Below are 14,401 nucleotides of genomic sequence, written 5' to 3'. Positions count from 1 at the left end.
TTACTCCACCTTTTTTTTTTTTTACGATGATATCATTAAGGAAAAAACCTAGCATCGGTCTCTAAAAAAGGTTGCGTGTCCATATGAAAATCGAAAAAACCGGCTTTGCCCGTGAATTCGCTTATTGTCAGGCAAGTCTCACTCGCTACATTTTCACATCCATTTGAAGATCCGCAAGTTGTCTATAAAAAAAACACGTCCTTTTTTTTTCATTCACACTTTTCTTTCTCTTTCTTTTTCTTTTTCTTTTTTTTTTAATTACTTTTTATATATATAATCTATACTCATCATGGCTATTACCAAAGTTCACGCTCGTCAAATCTTCGATTCTCGTGGTAACCCTACTGTTGAAGTTGAAGTCACTACTGATAAGGGTGTCTTCCGTTCTGCCGTTCCCTCTGGTGCTTCTACTGGTATCCATGAAGCTTTGGAACTTCGTGACAATGTCAAGGCTGATTACTGTGGCAAAGGTAATAATAATAAATAGAGAGGTTGATAAAAAAAAATAAGGAGAATAAGTTTATTTTGTGTATAGATTCATATCATCTGACACGCGTTTTTATTTATTTTAGGTGTTTTGACTGCTATTGGTAATGTGAACAAAATTATTGGTCCTGCTCTTATTGAAGCCAATGTGAACGTTGTTGATCAAAAGGCTGTGGATGATCTTTTATTGAAGTTGGATGGTACCAAGAACAAGAGCAAGTTGGGTGCTAACTCTATTTTGGGTGTTTCCATGGCTGTTTGTAAGGCTGGTGCTGCCGAAAAGGGTGTTCCTCTCTATGTTCACCTTGCTGACCTTGCTGGTTCCAAGAAGCCTTTCGTTTTGCCTGTTCCTTGTTTCAACGTGATTAACGGTGGTTCTCATGCTGGTAACAAGCTGGCTATGCAAGAATTCATGATTGCTCCCACTGGTGCTAAGACTTTCACTGAAGCTATGAAGATTGGTTCTGAAGTTTACCACACTTTGAAGAGTGTTATCAAGGCCAAGTATGGTCAAGATGCTACCAACGTTGGTGATGAAGGTGGTTTCGCCCCCAACATTCAAGATAACCAAGAAGGTCTTGAATTATTGGTTACTGCTATTGAAAAGGCTGGTTACACCGGTAAGGTCAAGATTGCTATGGATTGTGCCGCTTCTGAATTCTACAAGGATGGCAAGTATGATTTGGATTTCAAGAATCCCAACTCCAACCCTGCTGATTACCTTACTGGTGAACAATTATCTGACCTTTACAAGTCCTTCTCTGAAAAATACCCTAGTAAGTGATTTGGTTTTATTGATTGAAAATTTTTTTTTTGTTGGGGGTGACGATGATTGATGAGAAGGAGATTGCATAAGTTTATCGATCTGACTTTTTTTTTTATTTCTCACTCCACCTTTTTTTTTTTTTAAAAAAACAATAGTTGTCTCTATTGAAGATGCTTTCGATCAAGATGATTGGGATAACTGGACTCACTTGAACACAAGCTCTGATTACCAATTGGTTGGTGATGATTTGACTGTCACTAACCCTGAACGTATTGCCACTGCCGTTGAAAAGAAGGCTTGTAATGCTTTGTTGCTCAAGATCAATCAAATCGGTACCATCACTGAATCCATTCGAGCTGCTCTTGATTCTCAAAAGGCTGGTTGGGGCGTCATGGTTTCTCATCGTTCTGGTGAAACTGAAGATACCTTCATTTCTTCTCTTGTTGTTGGTCTCCGTACTGGTCAAATCAAGACTGGTGCTCCTTGTCGATCTGAACGTTTGGCCAAGTAAGTTATATGAATGGATGGACAAAAAAAAAAAAAAAGAGAGATAATAGGTCATTTTATTAACCTTTTTTTTTTTTTTTTATTAGGTACAACGAACTCCTCCGTATTGAAGAAGAACTTGGTGACAATGCTATCTATGCTGGTGAACACTTCCGCAAGGCTCACGATTTGTAAATATTGAAATGCGTTATATAGCTTCTTTCACCTCCCTTTTACCTTACTATTTAGCTTAAAAAAAGATCACTCCATGTTAGTATAGTCTCTTTTGTCTGAAATAAAAAATATATATATATATTCATTTCTTTAAATATCCGCGTTTGTATCTGACTCTTTTTGGAAATTTATTCTTCATCATGATTTATAATTGAAATTCCGTATAATCTTTCTGTTCTTCCTGATTCTTTTTTTTTTTTTTTTTTGTTTTTATATATATATATATAGTATCGTCGTATTTGTACTATAGTTTGTGAACTGACCATGCCTTCCATGATGGAAAACCATAGACGGGAGTATAGCGATGACGATGATTTTGAGGATGAAGATCAAGCAAAAGGATTATTGAATTCTGAACGAACAAGTAGCTCCATGCCAAGACATTACCAACATGGAATTTATTATCCTGAGGACGAAGAAAATAGCTATGGCGATTTGGAAAACGGCAATGATAGTTTAAACTTTGGAAAACGAAAGAAAAAGGTATATTATAAACGTGAAGGGAATGAACATTATTCATTCTTTTCTTTTTTAATACTATTTAGATAGTGACTTGTACCTGCATAAGTTTGGTTGGTATATTAGCCTTTGCTTGGATTATCTGGTCTTTGGCTATGGGACAAATGTTTCAAAGTGAGTTTCTCATTAATAGTACATTCATTGTTTATTAACTGTTTTCTTTTCCCTTGATAGTTATTGCTGGCGACTCCCACAATGAATATGAAGAACTTAAACGAATCGATATGAACGATCTTTATAACTCCTCATTCATACCCCAACGACCTACTTTAGTATGGGTAGAACAAGGCAAGATAGGGAAAAATAGTAATAAGCATTGTCGAATAATTATTATTAACTACTTTGACTTTATATATGTATAGATGCTCAAGATGGTGTATTTACTTATCGTGATCCTCAAACAAATGATATCTTATTGGAAGCTATAGAAGATGGATCAAGTCGAATCTATGTAGAAATGAAAGATTTGGTATGTTTGTTATATATCTGTTTTATTGATTTTTACTGATGATTATTTCATTTATAGCAAATTGAAAACAATCCTCTGAATGTGGAACGGTTTGAAGTTTCGCAAGATGCTCAATATTTAATGTTATACACCAATGTCACCAAAGTAAGCCAAAAAAAAAAGAAAGTAATTTTCTTATTAATTCTTTGATTAACATATGTCTGCTTGGGTCTTTTTTTGGTCGTATTTTTAGCAATTTCGATGGTCATACAAAGCGAACATCTATATCTATCATCTTTCTAGTAAATCTATCACTCCCTTGAATGAAGATACTAATGTGAACAAACCACCAAGAGTCTCATATGCAGCATGGAGTCCAACTGGTCATCAATTGGTAATAATATCCTCCTCCAAAAAAAAAAAAAGACTAAGTAATTATTAACTTTTTATTTGTATAAAGGTATATGTGATGGAAAATGATATTTATGTGGCAAATTTAGACAAGCAAACTCACAGTCGTGTCACGTATGACGGATCTCCAACTATTTTTAACGGTGTTCCTGATTGGGTTTATGAAGGTAAAATGAACTATAGTATGCATTAGATGTTGAACGACATGGTGACTCATATTTTATTGATGGATATATAGAGGAAGTCTTTGGGAAAGAATATTCATTATGGTGGTCTCCTGATTCAACACATTTGGCCTATTTACGTTTCAACGAAACAGATGTCCCTGAGTACCAAGTGCCATTGTATACCACCTCCAATGTATCATCTTATCCTACTCAACTCAAGATAAAGTATCCCAAGGCTGGTTCACCCAATCCTTTAGTATCACTTCATATTCATTCTGTTAGTACAATGCAAACAATCATGGTGACCAAGAATGCAACTGCTCATCCTTTACAAGCATCTTCCTCCTCTCGGGACTTTGAAGATGACGATCGACTTATCACCGATGTTATATGGGCTACTGACACAAGCACACATCTTGTTTATAAGCAAACTAACCGAGTGCAAGATCATGAATTGACTAATTTAGTGAGTCTCGCTTCTGGTAAATTGATGCAAACTAAAGTGGATACGGTTCGTGAATATAAACCTACTGATGGTGGCTGGATCGATGTGGGTCAATCAATGGTATATCTTCCTTCGAATAAACATGAAAATGATATTCAGTATTCGGATTTGGCAGACAATGAAGATGGATATTCTCACTTGGCTATAGTTACCATTGATAAACGTGGTCAGCACAAAGTCTCTACGAAATGGTTAACCTCGGGCGATTGGGAAGTGGTTGCTGGATCCATTGTAGTGGATAAGGTTAGACAACTTGTGTAAGTGCTCTTTTTTTTTTTTTTTTTTTTTTTTTTTTTTTTTAAAAAAAAAGAAGATGATAGGAATGGAATTGAAAAGGAGTAAAAAAGTAGTTAATATTTCTTACAACGAATCCTTTTTTTTTTTTTTTTGATGATATTTTCGTCACATACTGTAGTCATTTTATATCGACGGAAAGATCATTTTTGGAACGACATCTCTACACTGTATCACTCAAAGATGAAGATCCTGCATCTACCAAAATCTGCCTGACCTGCTCTGAAGATCCAGATGAACATGCTTATTATAGTGTTAACTTCTCACCCAAAGCTGGCTATTACATTTTGAATTATCTTGGTCCTGATATTCCTCGTACAGTGGTTCGTAAGGTAGATAATAGCTCATTTGAAGCTGTGCTCAATGATAATGCAGATTTACGTCGTCTTTTGGATGATTATCAACTTCCTCGTATTCGAATGTCAACAGTCAAAAGTGGCTCCATCAGTAAGTATTATATTATAAACTGTGTATATATGGTAGATGATGAATCCTCACTATTTTTATTTATTTATTTTTTTCTCTGTAAGATATGCCTGCTATGGAAGTACTCCCTCCTGATTTTGATAGTACGAAAAAATACCCTGTTTTATTCCATGTTTATGGTGGACCTGGATCTCAATTAGTATCATACACGTTTGCTTTGGATTGGCATACCTTTGTAGCAAGTCAATTAGGATTTATTGTAGTGACTGTGGATGGTCGTGGTACTGGATACCAAGGTCGACAATATAGATCTGTTGTTCGTGGTAAACTAGGTGATCTTGAAACAGTGGATCAAGTTAACGCAGCAAGACATTGGGCAAATTTGGATTATGTGGACTCGTCAAGAATCGCCATTTGGGGCTGGGTAAAAACAGGAAATAAAATTAATGAATATTGATATTAACTAATTCTTTATCTTGTAGTCCTACGGTGGATATATGACAACAAAAGTGATTGAAGCTGATGATGGTGTTTTTGCTACTGGGATGGCTGTTGCACCTGTTACTGATTGGCATTTTTATGGTAAACCAAGAATAGAGGGACAATAATAAATTATAATACTTATCATGATTATTTAGATTCAATTTATACTGAACGATACATGCTGACACCTGACATGAATATGGATGGATATCAACAAAGTGCTGTCAACAATATGACTGGATTTGATCATGCAAAGTATTTATTGATTCATGGGACTGGTGATGATAATGGTATACATATAAAATAATATATAGTTTTATATATACAAAAAGGAAAAAAAAAGATATTTATACTAAACTATTATTATATTATAGTACACTTTCAACATTCCGCGGTATTAGTCGACAAACTTACATTGGCAAATATTCACAATTATCGTGTTCAATTCTATCCCGACAGTAACCATAGAATTAATTATCATAATGCGAATGCCAATGTTTATCATCTTTTGACAGAATTCTTATTTGAAAGGTACAATATAGATGATATAGTAAAATAGACAAATCATCTTATAATGTTTTTTTTTTCTATTTAATTTAGTTTTGGTGGAAAAGATTATGCTCATCTACGTGAAGAAACTCATGGTCATTTTTCAGGATCTTTGGAACATTTACACCATTAGTAGTTTATCTAGCAGCGGGGTTAAAAATTAGTGTTGTAGACATTGAAATAAAACGTTTATTTTTTCCCTTTTCTTTCTCTCCCTCTTTTTTTTTTTTGTTCTTTATCTTTTTTTTTTAAGTTAAATGCAATGGTTGATGATGAAGAACGACAACATATGCTTGACTATGAAGATGAACCAAACATAGAAAGGTAAAGGAAGAAAAAAAGAGGGATTGAATGGAACTAACCTCATGAACGAACTAACTAATTGAACGACCAACTCACTTCTTTATATATTTTTGAAATGTATAAAGTGCACGACCCTTCTCTTCACGGACACAGCACGGACTGACACGTTCAGAAATGATTCAAGGAATGGCCAACCGGTTAATGTATTCCAACTTTTATATAGCATTATATTTGGGTTTAGGTCTGTTAAGTTTGGTATCCATTATATTGGTAAGTGGAAAAAAAAAGAATAGCTATAAAAAGGAAAGAATAGGAACAACAATAGGTTTTTATTTTATAATGATTCCATTTTTTTTGGTTAAAACTCTTGCTCTTTTTATCTATATATATATATATATATATATATATATATATAATCATAGTCTATTCAAGAAACCTGGTAAGTTTGGTTTTGTTAGCAACTAAAACTATTCATTCAATTTCATTTTATTTTATTTTTCTTGTAGTCCTTCACTTATGTTTATTATATTTGAAGCTATTATCAACTTTGCTATGATTATTGAAGTGACGATACGATTGCTGGCGCTTAGGAGGGTAAGGAGAATGAACAAAATAGAAAAAAAAAAAAAGCTGTAGGGATGATTTCGACGTTTTTTTTTTCTTTTTTTGGGAAAAAAAATAGACTTACTGGCAATCCGTTTGGAATATTATTGATATCGTATTGGTTCTTCTTTGTGCAATCACATTGATAGTATTGGCAACTGGATGTTCAGCGAGTGAACGAAATGAAGCTATATTTGATACTGTTTTATTGGTAATTCGAAATTGTTTCCAATTCTTTCGTCTTTTTATGATGGCAAAGAAGTAAGTTCAAAAAAAAAGAAGGATCAAATGTGTGTGTTCATCTTGATGAAACAAAATATTGATTTTTATTTTTTCTTATTTGTATAGGAATCAATACTCTATTCACGCCCGTACAACACGTATCGATTTCAATCATCTTCCTGACGATCGAAATGCATCTTTGGAATTCACACGAGATCAACGATTGGAACAAAGCTTTTTGGACGATGATTCAGACTTTGAACAGGATCGTATATAGTTTTTTTTTTCCACTTCCATTTTCATTAGCTCTCTAGATGATTCCCTTTTTCGCACTGTTTTTAGTTTTTACTTTTCTATTTTAATAGATAGATTGGATATCCCCCTCTCTCTTCTTATTTATCATTCATTATTTTGAAAAAATAAAATGTCCACTCATTGTCATATAATCACATCTTACTGATACCTCTTCCTATTTATGAAGCATGATTTTCCTATATTCATGCAAAATGCAATTTTTTTTTTTTTTTTTTTTTGATTTTGACGAAAAAGGATTCATTCACCTTGAATTTAAGAATAAAGATAAAAATCAAACAGATAAAGAATATCTTTATTTAACAGATAAAGAATATCTTTATTTCCATTTTTTTTTTTTTTATTTTAAAAAAAAAGAATCACTAAACCAGATCAAACTAAATCTAAGCAGTCTTTTCAGCAAATACATCAACCAATTTGCCATCCTTGAGAGCTTGTTCGAATTCCTTACGGAGAGTTTCCAAACCTTCAGCAGTCTTGTTCTTGGCCAACAAGTCATCCAACTTGAGCAATTGAATATCCATAGCATCAGCATTAGGTTCTTCAGCAAGACCATACTTATTTTCCTTGATCAAGTTCTTGATAAGCTTCTTTTCCTTCTTGATGACACGTTTGATTGCTTCCTTATCCTTCTTTGCATTGGCGGAGGCTTCCTTGGCTTCTTGTTCAGCCTTTTCCTTGGCAAGACGTTCTTCTTCTAATTGATGAGCCTTTTCTTCAGCAGCGGCCTTTTCAGCAGCAGCCTTGGCATCCTTTTTGGCGTTTCGACGTTTCTTTTCTTCAGCCTTGAAGATGGCAATACGAGGATCTACACTGAGACAGACATCAACCAAAGTACGTAAACGAGCATTGTCTTCCTTCTTGAGTTGGGCACGTTGAGCACGGTTCTTCTTTTCTTGGTAACGCTTGTCATCTCGGTTATCAGCACCTTCAGCACCTTCCTTATCCAACCATTCAAATGAACGCCAAGAGTCAAAGTTGTACCAAAAGTCGTAAAAGTTTTCTACTTCTTCCTTGGTGGAATTTTCATCTCCCAAAAGAGGAACAGGTTGCTTGTTGGAGAATCGGGATTCACGTTCAAACACAGGTTGCCACAACTTGTAGAAATCACCTCGTGACTTGGCAGTAGGCACATCTTCATCTTCCAAAGTCATACCGAAATCAACAGAGTCATATTGACGACGAGTAACAGGATTCATCAAAGTATCATAAGCCTTGGCAATACACTTGAAGAAAGCATCATCATTCTTGTCAGCTTTCTTGTCAGGATGATGCAACAATACCATACGACGATGAGCCTTCTTGATTTGTTCTTCATTGGCACGGTATCGGAGCTTGGTCAAACCAAGAACAGCATAGTTATCTTGCGTCTTCCATTGAGTGGGATCTTGGTTGACAGTAGAGATATCCACATGTTCGTATTCAAAATCAACCTTTTCTTCATCAACCACTTGACTAGCCTTTTCCTTGGCTTGATGCATTTCGTCTTCAGAGAAAGTACGGTTGTGGCGCTTTCTGCGAGCATGGGCGAGGAAGTGTTGTCCAACAGGTTCAAGGAGACGATCGGTGGTACCTAAACATTGTAAAAAAAAAAAAAAAAAAAAAAAAAAAAAGTCAGTGGTTTATTTTCTTATCTCATTTTCGAACACTGATGAAACTTACCACTGACAGAAGCATGAGTGACAAAAGGTTGGTCAACCTTGTAAGAAGCAGGAGGAGGAGGAAGTAAAAAGTCAAGAGTCAAAGACATGATGAATATGGAAGGGATGAGAAAGAAAACAACAAAAAAGAAACGAAAAAAAAAAGACGAATTTTTTTGAAATTTCTATAACAAATGAAAAAAATAAGCCACTTACCGGCATCTGAAATGGTCGATCGCTGGCATTACTGCCATTGCATATTAATATCTTAAACTACACTATCCTTGATCGCAAGAAACCATGCTATCTCTCTACATATTAATATTTTTCTACCATCATCAACATCACCATCATCACCATCATTCCACTCTTTCACGTTCCGATCATCTTAAAAGAGGCATCATTATTAAAAAAAAAAAGAAACAAATTTTTGGTTTATTGGAGACAAAGAGAGAGATATACAAATGAAAAGAAAAAAGTGAAGAATATAAAAAAAAAAAAAAAACAAGCCATCAGTTTACAGAGTAAAAAATATATAAAAAACTAAACTATGAATTTACGGAGTAAATAATATAAAAAGATGAAAACTAAAGTATCAATTTACATAAAGTACATTACTTTCTGCAAATCAGGCTTGACAACAGCGTAACTGGCCATTTGAGTTTCACTATCCATTGATTCACTTGTAGCGTCAGTGTCTTCCCAGTTTTCGCCTTTACGATGGAATCGAGCACGAGCAGCAACCAAATCAGCATAGTAAGCAGGAGGACAGATAGAGACAGCACGAGTGGCGCGACCGTAGATATAACACAGACGATAAGTGAGTTCTTGAAGAGCATCAGGAGAAAAATTATGATCATCATAAAGTACATGGTAGTGAGTAGGACGAGAAGTTCCTTGGAGACCAGCATGTGATTGTAAATCTAAGAAAGAATATATATATATATATATATATATATATATAAATCAATATATCATCCTAATATATATATGATCATTTGAATACTTACAAAAATCAAATTCGAAAGGATGTACGATATCAGTATCCACAACAGTACCAGGTTGGCAGTTACCACTTCGATCGGCATCACGGGGTTCAACAGGGAAGAATCGAGCATGATGACGTTTTTGAACAACCACAAATGTGACAGGAGGTTTGTAAGTCTTATCCAAGGAAGCACAAGCAGCATGAATAGCAGCAACTTCATTTTTGAGTACTTGATCAAATTGTCCTTCAGAAACACCATCACGATAGAACAAGATTTGTTGAGGTTTTTGACCACAGTTTTGATAGAATGTCTTCAACAGTTCCTTGACCATATTGGCTAAATCAGCTATTATTTCAGTACGATTGGCTTGAACACGGACAGTTGAAGCATATCTTGATGCATATGAATCCATACTTGCAGTCAAAGCAGCAACGGAAGGTCTGTTCATATCACCAGGAGCAGGATGAGTAACATCAGCACCAAAGACAATAGTAGGTTTACTGGAAATAAAAGGAATTTGAGAATTGTCCATAAACAAGTTGACACCACCAAGCTTCATATTCACTTTCAGACAGACATTGGCACAATATTGTTTCTTAGCATCACCAATATGCTTACTTTGGAGACATTGAGTAGGAATACCAATAACTATATATATATATATATAAAGGATATGTGAGATTACGTCATGAAAATCATCATCATCATCATCATCATCATCATCACCATCATTTTTTTCATTTGTTTATTTTACCTGTATCAGAGATACGCTTGATTTCAGCATAAAGAGGAGTACCAGTGTTGGGCAAGATACAGAGAATCAATTGAGGTTGAGCTTTAGCAGCATTACCAGCCTTCAACCAGGCTTCCTTGAGAGTACGTTCAATATTACCTTGAGGATCAGCATGAGTAACAGGTGGTTGTCGGTTGATGACATTCTTATATTTATAATCATAAAAGAAATAAAATAAAAATAAAAAGTTTAGTACAAATCATATTTTTTTTTTCTTATTAAAAAAAAAAAAAACCAACTTACCAAACCAGTCTCAGTAAATGTTTGACATAATTCACGAATAAAACGTTGGATCATACCATCATGGACTTTGCTTGTAAAATTGACAACAGACCAAGAACCCAAGTTGGCACCCTTTGCGACTTTCTTGCCACGAAGATTCCAAGCACCACCTATAGGAGCAAAAGTAGCATCTTGAGATGAAGCATGGTAAGAGATCTTTGGAGGAGGAAGAACACGAGCATTGATCATGGTCATATCAGACTTGACATTAACACCAAATTGTTGAATATATGGGTTATCCTTGTATTTCAGAAGATTGACACCTTGATTGATCTTGTTGGCACGGACATTGGGCTTCTGACAAGTAAATTTGATCATTTCAGCAGTTTGCTTTTCATTCAATTTCTTCAAATGACGTTGACCAGGAATAACTTCACAAACTTCCATAGGTAGAAAGATATCTTTCTTGACAACAATACAGGGTAAGAAAGGAAAGGCCAAACGTCTATTGTAAGTCTTTTGAAAATATTGAGCAACGTTCATTTCATTTCCAGAGTCATCCTTGAATACAGTATTTTCAACAGAGGTAGGAGTAAGCTTGTTAATCTTGTACTTCAATCGTTTTTCAGCACCACGATGGACAACGACGATCTTGAGATTCTTGAGTATTTTTTCAACTTTGATACGTTCACGATCAGGAATACCACGACGAAGATCATCAAGACTGCGGCGGTCGAGTAGCTTGGGTAACATTTCATGAAGAGGACCAGATTCATAGAAAGCAGTAGCACTGACATCAACATTGATCATCATTTTGCCTATAAACAATGAATAATGAAATATTAATAAAAAAATATTAGGAATTTGACGAAATAGTACATCAAGAACCATAATGGCTGTAGCACAATTTTAGAAAAAAAAAAAAAAAAGAAGAAAGAAAAGATAAAAAAAGAGTTAATAAAAAAAAAAGGGATATAATGATATTATTCTTTTTTCTTTTTTTTACCAGTTAAACAATTGTTGGTAATACCAGACTTTCCATCCAAGAATAATTGTAGTTCACTCATGTTGATTACACCTACAGGCTTGATATTTAACTTGAAAACACCACCAGAACGATTTCCTTCTTGAAGATTGACCTATAAACAAGAATAAAAATGATGAATATAAATGAACCAATAGAAAAAAAGAGTGATCAAAAAAAATATATAATAATGTTGGGGATGAAATAATAAGCAATATGATAAAATATACGTCATTTTTTTTCTATTTACTTACTTCAAAAGAAATACCAAGGTTATCATCACCACATTTGAGCGGTTTTGGAGAAAAAAGATTTGCACGACCATCAAAGATAGGTTTGACCTTGTTAAGAAAAGCTTGACCTTTAAGACTATCTTCAAAAGATTGCCACACCTTTCTGAGAATAACAGGAGGAGTACCATCAGGTAATATTTGAATATTCAAGTGTTGTATATTTTGAGCTGGAAGACTTGTCATTTCAAAGAAATTGCTTCTTACACGTACTGGTTTACCAACTTTACCAACATTGGGACGCATAATAAGTTGAGTCAAATCTCTGTTGTATGCTTGAGCCATGATGTTTGTTTATTAGAAAAAAAAAGTGAAAAAGGAAAGAAAGAAAGAAAGAAAGAAAGAAAAGAGAAAGAAAAAAAAAAAAGAAAAAAGATCATTTTATATGTCTACCTGATCGGAGCCTGTTTAAAAAATCCTGCAAATCACACCAGCCAATCATAAGGAATCACAGAGATTTAGTTCCTTTTTTTTATATATATATTCTTGAATTTCTTTGTTGATTAATATGATGCTGATGATAATGAATGAACATCTTGAATTTCTTTATCACTTATTATTATATTCTTTGTATTCATATAATATTATATGGTAGTAAAGAAAGATTAAAAAAAAAAGGATTATCAATTGAGAATAATCTAGGTTAAACTAATTTAACAACTTTACTATTCTTATTATTATTATCTTATACATTAATAGTTTGGTAAGGTTGTTGTTATATGATGGAATTAACAATCACATTATTCTAGGTTAAATCACGAATAGAAGCTGCTTATACGCGGTAGTTGAACATCCAAAAAAGGAAAGACTCAGAGTTATTTAAAATGACAGCACCTTCCTCTATTTTATTTTCTCACACTTTCTTCTTCTTTCTTATCACTATTTTTTTGTAAACATCTTTTTTTTTATTTAGTATAAAAAGTAAGTGAATATGTATACAATAAAAGGAAACTTTATATATTCATTGTATATTAACTAGACTCTTCTCTTTCTTTATCTTGTTATAGAAATACTATCACTCCATCTCTTTTGACCCTTATTGCAAACTAGATCTTCAACATGTAATCAATGGACCGCAAAGCTATAACAATGGAACTATCATTATCAAAGGTACTATAATACATTCCAAAATAAAGAAATAGTAAGTGGTTTAGGTATGATTAGGATTATGAATCTGATTCTTTTCTTTTTTTTTTTTTTTAGTGTTTTTCCAGTATATTGTCAAGGGAAAAGGTTATTGAACATATCCATCAATTATGCTTATCAGCAAAAGTAGAACATGATCAAGGATATTATATTTAAAGTTAGGATCCAAAATATAATAGTGAAGGACTTGTCAACGAATATATCTATATTATATACTTAAAAGTCACTCTTTATATATTATACTTCTATACTTACTACATACTTACTTTATTTTGATCTCTCATATTATGAACTCACCTATTTTTTGATTGTCTTTGGTTTTACTCTTTTTATGTGTGATTAAATAGGATATACGACAAGAATAGATATACAACAAGTTTCCTATTGGACAAAAAAATGACAAATCGAATGGTGATAAAAGTATCTCTATCGTCAAACCCTTTTTTGTCATGGAAATTAGTTTTATTCATTTTGCTAGTGTTTTATATTTATATTTATGTTCTCTTTTAAATAAAATTATCATATTTTTATTTCTTATTTATTATTGTTATCTACTATTATCATATCATACGATTGTATCATCATCATATATCATACTGTCATACCTTTATAAGTAAAACAAGTCATAGCCTTCTCTGTTTGATACATTTTATCACTATACAATATATATTCAATACATGAATGAGGATGCTTGAAAAAAAGAAAAAGATTGTTCACATACTAGGTAATGATCATGATATCATTATTTTTTTTTTTATAATATGTAACCTTGTTGAGATCAGTTAACGAGATGTCTTGTTAGAACTTTAAAATAAAAGGATGACACAAAAGTTTTTTTTTTTTTTTTTTTTGAAAGAGTTTACCCAAAAGAACAAAGATCGTGATTTGATTGGTGGAACTCTTTTTATGGTAACAAAAAGATAAGATTATCATCTTATTTTAGTGCGTTGTTTCCCAAACCATAAAATCAAGGATATGTTTGTTTCTACTGGATGGATTATTTTCAAAAAAAAAAAAAAAAAGATAGAAGGAAGTGTCCAGTTTAATATGTCCATGAGTGATGTTTTTTTTTTATTTAAAGTT

At 33.3% G+C, this 14,401-nt stretch overlaps 5 protein-coding genes across 5 annotated transcripts; 3 read left to right on the top strand and 2 right to left on the bottom strand.

The window, feature by feature from the left end:
• Positions 1 to 229: 229 nt before the first annotated feature.
• BX664DRAFT_319756 (enolase) lies at positions 230 to 2,067 on the top strand. The gene is made up of 4 exons (XM_051542999.1): positions 230 to 470; positions 573 to 1,262; positions 1,408 to 1,759; positions 1,846 to 2,067. Exons 1-4 carry the CDS (start codon positions 290 to 292, stop codon positions 1,931 to 1,933), a joined length of 1,311 nt encoding a protein of 436 aa, XP_051404428.1. The 5' UTR covers positions 230 to 289; the 3' UTR covers positions 1,934 to 2,067.
• Positions 2,068 to 2,166: 99 nt separating this feature from the next.
• Positions 2,167 to 5,959, top strand: BX664DRAFT_8278 (dipeptidyl peptidase IV N-terminal region-domain-containing protein). Its single transcript, XM_051549756.1, has 14 exons — positions 2,167 to 2,455; positions 2,518 to 2,605; positions 2,666 to 2,779; positions 2,854 to 2,960; positions 3,018 to 3,104; positions 3,193 to 3,333; positions 3,400 to 3,517; positions 3,589 to 4,279; positions 4,438 to 4,763; positions 4,847 to 5,166; positions 5,225 to 5,324; positions 5,381 to 5,515; positions 5,600 to 5,756; positions 5,826 to 5,959. The coding sequence occupies exons 1-14, from the start codon at positions 2,237 to 2,239 to the stop codon at positions 5,905 to 5,907; spliced, it is 2,685 nt and encodes an 894-aa protein (XP_051404427.1). The 5' UTR covers positions 2,167 to 2,236; the 3' UTR covers positions 5,908 to 5,959.
• A 34-nt stretch (positions 5,960 to 5,993) lies between these two features.
• BX664DRAFT_319752 (uncharacterized protein) lies at positions 5,994 to 7,348 on the top strand. The gene is made up of 6 exons (XM_051542998.1): positions 5,994 to 6,098; positions 6,203 to 6,347; positions 6,500 to 6,516; positions 6,584 to 6,671; positions 6,760 to 6,941; positions 7,029 to 7,348. The coding sequence occupies exons 1-6, from the start codon at positions 6,037 to 6,039 to the stop codon at positions 7,177 to 7,179; spliced, it is 645 nt and encodes a 214-aa protein (XP_051404426.1). The 5' UTR covers positions 5,994 to 6,036; the 3' UTR covers positions 7,180 to 7,348.
• Positions 7,349 to 7,521: 173 nt separating this feature from the next.
• On the bottom strand, positions 7,522 to 8,985 carry BX664DRAFT_271713 (DnaJ domain-containing protein). The gene is made up of 2 exons (XM_051541162.1): positions 8,877 to 8,985; positions 7,522 to 8,787 (listed from the first exon to the last, which is right to left on the bottom strand). The coding sequence occupies exons 1-2, from the start codon at positions 8,962 to 8,964 to the stop codon at positions 7,598 to 7,600; spliced, it is 1,278 nt and encodes a 425-aa protein (XP_051404425.1). The 5' UTR covers positions 8,965 to 8,985; the 3' UTR covers positions 7,522 to 7,597.
• Positions 8,986 to 9,454: 469 nt separating this feature from the next.
• On the bottom strand, positions 9,455 to 12,527 carry BX664DRAFT_381507 (Piwi domain-containing protein; the record flags this gene model as incomplete). Its single annotated transcript, XM_051548969.1, has 6 exons — positions 12,137 to 12,527; positions 11,865 to 11,997; positions 10,880 to 11,676; positions 10,598 to 10,781; positions 9,865 to 10,491; positions 9,455 to 9,777 (listed from the first exon to the last, which is right to left on the bottom strand). The coding sequence occupies exons 1-6, from the start codon at positions 12,455 to 12,457 to the stop codon at positions 9,455 to 9,457; spliced, it is 2,385 nt and encodes a 794-aa protein (XP_051404424.1). The 5' UTR covers positions 12,458 to 12,527.
• Positions 12,528 to 14,401: the final 1,874 nt, after the last annotated feature.

The sequence above is a fragment of the Halteromyces radiatus genome, assembly GCF_025201355.1.
Source record: "Halteromyces radiatus strain CBS 162.75 chromosome Unknown BX664scaffold_1, whole genome shotgun sequence".
Lineage (NCBI taxonomy): Eukaryota > Fungi > Mucoromycota > Mucoromycetes > Mucorales > Cunninghamellaceae > Halteromyces > Halteromyces radiatus.
Note: the sequence above shows the minus strand (reverse complement) of the source record. Positions and strands in the feature narration are given on the sequence as shown.

Coding starts and splice junctions, on each gene's coding strand:
- BX664DRAFT_319752 (XM_051542998.1), top strand. CDS start 6,037: ATGGTTGATGATGAAGAACGACAACATATGCTTGACTATGAAGATGAA. Junction 6,099..6,202: donor GATGAACCAAACATAGAAAG/GTAAAGGAAGAA, acceptor AAATGTATAAAG/TGCACGACCCTTCTCTTCAC. Junction 6,672..6,759: donor GATTGCTGGCGCTTAGGAGG/GTAAGGAGAATG, acceptor GAAAAAAAATAG/ACTTACTGGCAATCCGTTTG.
- BX664DRAFT_8278 (XM_051549756.1), top strand. CDS start 2,237: ATGCCTTCCATGATGGAAAACCATAGACGGGAGTATAGCGATGACGAT. Junction 2,606..2,665: donor TATGGGACAAATGTTTCAAA/GTGAGTTTCTCA, acceptor TTCCCTTGATAG/TTATTGCTGGCGACTCCCAC. Junction 3,105..3,192: donor TATACACCAATGTCACCAAA/GTAAGCCAAAAA, acceptor TCGTATTTTTAG/CAATTTCGATGGTCATACAA.
- BX664DRAFT_271713 (XM_051541162.1), bottom strand. CDS start 8,964: ATGTCTTTGACTCTTGACTTTTTACTTCCTCCTCCTCCTGCTTCTTAC. Junction 8,788..8,876: donor CACTCATGCTTCTGTCAGTG/GTAAGTTTCATC, acceptor TACAATGTTTAG/GTACCACCGATCGTCTCCTT.
- BX664DRAFT_319756 (XM_051542999.1), top strand. CDS start 290: ATGGCTATTACCAAAGTTCACGCTCGTCAAATCTTCGATTCTCGTGGT. Junction 471..572: donor GGCTGATTACTGTGGCAAAG/GTAATAATAATA, acceptor TATTTATTTTAG/GTGTTTTGACTGCTATTGGT. Junction 1,760..1,845: donor CGATCTGAACGTTTGGCCAA/GTAAGTTATATG, acceptor TTTTTTTATTAG/GTACAACGAACTCCTCCGTA.